Source organism: Trypanosoma grayi (assembly GCF_000691245.1).
Source record: "Trypanosoma grayi strain ANR4 Tgr_56_V1, whole genome shotgun sequence".
NCBI classification, from domain to species: domain Eukaryota; phylum Euglenozoa; class Kinetoplastea; order Trypanosomatida; family Trypanosomatidae; genus Trypanosoma; species Trypanosoma grayi.
The window spans coordinates 34410-39877 of NW_008825675.1; the positions used below are offsets into that span (position 1 = coordinate 34410).

Below are 5468 nucleotides of genomic sequence, written 5' to 3' on the forward strand. Positions count from 1 at the left end.
AGGTACTTTTTTTTTTACTCCTTAACTGGCTGCATATGCCTTTGATTACGGCGCGGCGGCTTGTGCGCCACGCCTGGTTCCCGTTCCTCGCCCCTCTCCCCCGCGCTCGGGGCATACGCCCACGACAGCAGCAGCAGCAGCACGAACACACGACAAGGCGCCACGAGGCGGAGGAAATGCGAGACTGAAGGCAAGGAACCTCAACAAACACCAACACGCTGAGGTGGGACGGCACGAACAGCGAATAATAATAATAATAATAATAGTAGTAGTAGTAGTAGTACTAACAACAATGAAGGAACAAAACGAGCACCTCAACGGCGACGCTTCGCCCGCTGCTTTGTGCGCCGCATCTCGCCCATCTTCTTGGGGTCGAGTGGCCCCTTCTTCTTCTTGCGGCCGGCGTCGCCCTTGATCGCCTGCGAGCGCATCAGCTTGCGCACCGACATGCCGTTCGCCTTCTCGCGGGCGCGTGGGTCGGACTTTCCCTTCTCGATCATGCCGCGCAGCATGCGTTGTGCGCGCTTGCGCTTGCGGTGCACCGCCTCCATGACTTTCTTGCCGGGCCGCGCGTTCATCTCGCGGAAGCGCTGCCGCTGCGCCTCCACCTCCTCCGCCGTCACCGGCATCACGACCTTGCAGTTGCGCTGCTCGTCCTTGATGAACCAGTCGGGGAGGTCGTCGTCGTCGTTGAAGGTGTAGCGGTTGATCGCCGCCTCGAGCATGTCGCGGCGGCTGCGCGGGTCGAGCATCTTCGTCGCGATGGCGAGTGTGCGTGCGCGGATCTCGGGGTCGGTGAGGGCGACGGGGATCTCCTCGAACTCCGCGTCGTCCTTGCGCTTGCGTTTGCGTGCCGCCGCGGCTGTGGCGGCGTTGTCCTTCAGCGTCTGCCGCCGCTGCTGCCGCACGAGCTCCTGCGTCGTGAGCTTCCCAATGTCCGGCACGAGCGCGCGCTTGCGGCGGCTGTCAACGCGCCCAACGCGCACGTCGAGGTCGCTGCGGTCGTCGCTAGAGCGGCCGACGGAGATGTCCGACACGTCGTCCTCCATGCCGCTATCGTCATCATCATCATCGTCGTCGTCGTCGTTGTCGTCGTCGTCGATGCGACTGTCGAAGCGCATCTTCTTGTGTGCGGTGCTCGTGCTGTTTCCGACGTTGAGCGGGGAGGATGCCGTCATCTCCACACGTTCCTCTTCGAGGCGTTTGCTCCGCTTCTTGTTGTTGTCCCGCGGCTTGGGGAATGTCTGGTTCAGCACCTTCTCGATGTTGACGTGGTGCCGCAGCCACTTGCTCTGCTTAGCGGCGGTGTCGAGGTCCTGCTGGTCCTTCGCCTTCTTCTGCCGTGTGGCGGCGTCCTCTTCATCATTACCATCATCATCATCCCCTCCCTCCTCGTCGTCGCGCGTCACGATGCCCTCGTCGTACAGTGCGACACGCGCCGATCGCTTCGCCGGAATGTAGTTACCGTAGTTGTCGACATCAACGCCGTCCTCTTCACCCTCCACGAGCTGCAGCGGCCGCTTCACATCGTCGTCGTCATCCCGCGTTTCATCCGTCGCGCTGCCCAAGTCCCAGTCTTCTTCACCGTTGAGGTTGGCGTTCATGACGGGGTTGAGCGGGTCGTTGAGGCGCTCGTCCGGCTCCTCCCAGTGTTTGTCGAGCAACGCCGCCACATCGGCCTCGTCAACAGTCGCCAGTTTCTCAACAGTGAAACCATTGTCGTCAACGTCGCCTTCATCGCTACCACCTACTGCTGCATCGTCGTCTTCATCAGCCACGTCCTTCATAAAGCCGTCTGTCTCCGTCATGTGTTCTGCACTCGTGTTGGGGTCGTAGTTGATTAGTCCCTTGATCTGCTTCAGTTTACGGTCAACAATCTTCTTCTGCTTCTTCTTAAGCTGCTTTGACTGTCGCTTTCGCAACTCCAGCAGTTCACGTGCAATCTTCGCCACGCCCTCTGCACTGTCAAAGTCAATCTTATCACTGTCGTCGTCACTGTTGATGTTGCTGTCCTTTTCGCCATCTTCGTCGTCCTCTTCTTCGTCGTCGTTGCCGTCACCGCCCCCGTTCTGTTGCTGCTGGGCCTTGAGCTTCTGTTCCTGCTCGCGCAGAATCTGCTCCCGCCATCGCACCATACGCCGCAGGTCTGCGTCGCCCACCTGCTGCAAGTCGCCGCAGAGATACACCAGCTCCTTCTTGGAGTACTTCGACTTGAGGTATGCCTTGTCCTCCGCCGTGGCGAAGCGCAGCTCGTGGTGTGAGCGCAGGAAGGTCTTGGGATCGCTGCACTGCAGGAACTCCGTGAATGCGGCGACACGTTGGGCGACAGTGGCGAACTCATCGTATCCCGCCGGCACGTTCGACTTGGGAACCACGAACGCACCAGACGGCGTGAGGATCTTTTCCTCACCGACGTCGGAGAAGACCTTCTGTGCGGTGAACATGGCGGGGTCAAGGTGCTTTGGAGCCTTGAAGCCGGCGCACACCACGAAGATCTCCGCCGACTCCATACGGGAGGCGAGCGGCTTCGTTGCCTCCACCTTGTCAAAGAGCTGCTTCAGCACCCACATGAGTTTGTGGAAGTCCTGCGAGCGGAACACCTTCGTGACAAACCAGCCGCCGGGCCGCAGCATCGAACAGCCCATCTTAGCGGCATGCAGCACCAACGCGTTCTGCTCGAAGAGGTCGCGCGACCACACACCGCCAACGTTCGGAGCACCGTCGTGGATGACGCAGTCAACCGGTTCCTTCTTGAGGTAGGTAGAGATGATCTTGCGCGTCTTGTCGTCGGTGATATCACCAACGAACGTCTTGACGCCGCGGATCGGTGCGATGGGGACCAAATCAACTCCGACAATTTTTGAGCCGACCGGCATGTGCTTCGCCGCGACTTGGCACCACCCGCCAGGCGCCGCGCAAAGGTCGACAAGCACGCGGCTCTTGGCGAGGAAGTCATACTTGCGGTTGAGCTGAATGAGCTTAAAGGCCGAGCGTGCTCGGAAGCCCTGGTCCTTGGCGAGCCGGTAGTACGCGTCGAGACGCGTCTTGGCCTTCTTCTTCGACTTGGTTCCCATTGTGGAGTCCTAGGGTGCCTCGCAGGTCGCGTGCGTGTGTGTGTGTGTGTGTAGAGAGAGAGGCAGAGGAGGAGAGCAGGGCGAAGTGCAGAGGAGAAAAGCGCGGGCGACGGAGATGGAGAGCGCCAAGAGGGGGGGGGGAAGGCGAAATAGGCCGCAGTGGACATCGGCGGCGCGCTGAGACGTACGCAACCACAAGAAGACACGCACAGAGTCAATAAAGAAGGCGAGGGTGTGCATGTGCATGTGAAGATATGTTTATCGGTGTGCACGTGTGCAACGCCCACTGTGCAAAGACTGACTCAGGCCAGCGACGAGGCCGGGTGCAGATGGCACAAGCGTGACGCCGCGGCGATGATCTTATCGATCCAGCGGCGATCATACACAACGCCATCCAGGGGCTTTTGCTGCTGTTTCTGTTTGCCTCGTACTCCCAATGGGTCCTTTAGTCGTTGGAGAACCACATCGACTGACTTATCGAGCACATTGTCACGCAGATCCATTAGAAGCACCGCACACACATAGGCGTGAAAGTCCATCACTGTCTCACTGTTCCCAATCGCCAAGTACTTCTCCCACAGCACGACCAACAACTCCAGCGGCAGCTCCCGCGCCAGGAGGCAGTGAACCCACTGAAAGCAGCAGTCCATCAGTGAGATACCGTACCCTGCAACTGCATCAAGCAACACCGAGTCCACCTGCGCCAGCAGCCTCTCTATGAGCGCCATGCTGCGCAGAAGACCAGGCTGTCCCTGCACAAAGTTGTCCTGCAGCCATGAGAGAAAGAAACCGCCGCACAAGTACGCGTCTGCCTCTGCTGCTTTGAACAAATCTACTGGCAGCTGCTGCAGAGCAGCACCCAGCTCGCCCACGTCGCGTGTGAAGACGACCGTCTCGGGGATATACACGTCTTCTGCCGTCGTGTAGTCCGTCACGCCTTCGCCGCTGCTTCTGCGCCTGTTGCGTTTGAGCCGGATGTTGCGCTCACTAAAAGACCCTTCAAGGAACACGAAGAAGAAGACGGCCATGATGTCGTCAATGCCCTGCACGTATCCCACCGCGGGGTAGCGTCGTGACCACAGAAAGAGGCAGCGCGCCAACGCAGAGGCGGTGTTAGGGTGGCGAAAGAGCGCGTACGTGTGCCGTGGGAGATCCAACGCAATCTGCCAGAGAATAGCGCGCTCGTCTGGGGACAATGGCGCCGTATCCATGCTGCTGCTACTGCTACTGCTATTATTGTTGTTAGGAGCCTTAGTCGTGGATGCTCCCAAGCCTGCGCTTACCGATTGCGGCCCTGCATGTTGCTGCGCGCTCGGTTGCATGAAATCGGTGATGGTAATTCGGTAGTATTTGGCCACAAAGTTTTCGTACTCCGCCCGCTTGCGGCGCAGTTCCGCCTGCTGGCGTGACAAGGACGCGGGGGCGCACGGAACGCAACCGCACAGCAGCCGCCACACATCTGGCCGCACGTGGGCCGGCACGGCGCTGCTCCACGTGTAGCCGCGCACCGTCGCCCGCCCCTCAGGCGAGTCGCCCAGCGGCAGTGCGAGGACCATGCCTAGCATGCGATCATGCTCCCGCACGCTGCTGGCACCACCACCCCTAGTACCACTAGCACCAGGAGCAGCATCAGCAGCAGAGGGGGTGTTTGCTACCGTGCCATGCGTTGCCTCCTCGTCGGAGTCAAGGTTTGATACGTACACAGAGTGCCGCTCCAAGGCGGAGGCACGTGCAGACGCAGTGTTGCCCGACACAACCATGAGGCCGTACACGCGGTACTTTGTCCCGGGTGGCGCACGCACCGCGACGCCTGGTCCCCGCAACTTTGTTGCTGGCCGCCTACCTTCGTGTGTGGCACGCATTCCACACGCCCCAAAACGTCACTTCACCGCCTTTACTTTTCGTTGCACTCCACTCGCACCGCCAACCTCACTTCAGCGCTCCCTCCCACGCACACACACTCGTCGCCCCTGCAGTGTGCCTGTGAAGAGTAGCTCTGTGGGCGGCACACGCCTTGTTGCTGCGGCAGCTTCCTTCAAATGGCTACGGCTGCTGATGCACTCTACGGCTGCCACAAGACGCACAGACAAGACGAGGGGAAGCAGAGAGAGGGAGAGAGAGAGAGGGAGGGAGGCGCCAAAAGGAATGCACTCCATGAAGCATGTAAAGCAAAAATAAGAAAAGAAAAAAAAGGATTCTGGACAGAAATACCGCTCCAGACTTGAACATGCACAGATAAATAGCGGGATTAAGGAGTGGGTGAAGGAGAAGGGGGGAAGAAGGCAGGACGCAAAACAAACAAAAAAAAAGCGTGAAGAGGAACAGTTAGCACAGTTTCCACGTAAAACCGCACAACGCAACACACGCACGCACGCACACACACACACACACACA

The 5468-nt window shown here is 59.4% G+C and overlaps 2 protein-coding genes across 2 annotated transcripts; both read right to left on the reverse strand.

Moving 5' to 3' along the window:
* Positions 1-314: 314 nt before the first annotated feature.
* Positions 315-3074, reverse strand: DQ04_00561150 (putative FtsJ cell division protein; the record flags this gene model as incomplete). The annotated part of the gene is made up of 1 exon (XM_009309262.1): positions 315-3074. One exon carries the CDS (start codon positions 3072-3074, stop codon positions 315-317), a length of 2760 nt encoding a protein of 919 aa, XP_009307537.1.
* A 302-nt stretch (positions 3075-3376) lies between these two features.
* Positions 3377-4936, reverse strand: DQ04_00561160 (putative TBC1 domain family member 22A; the record flags this gene model as incomplete). The annotated part of the gene is made up of 1 exon (XM_009309263.1): positions 3377-4936. The coding sequence occupies one exon, from the start codon at positions 4934-4936 to the stop codon at positions 3377-3379; it is 1560 nt and encodes a 519-aa protein (XP_009307538.1).
* Positions 4937-5468: the final 532 nt, after the last annotated feature.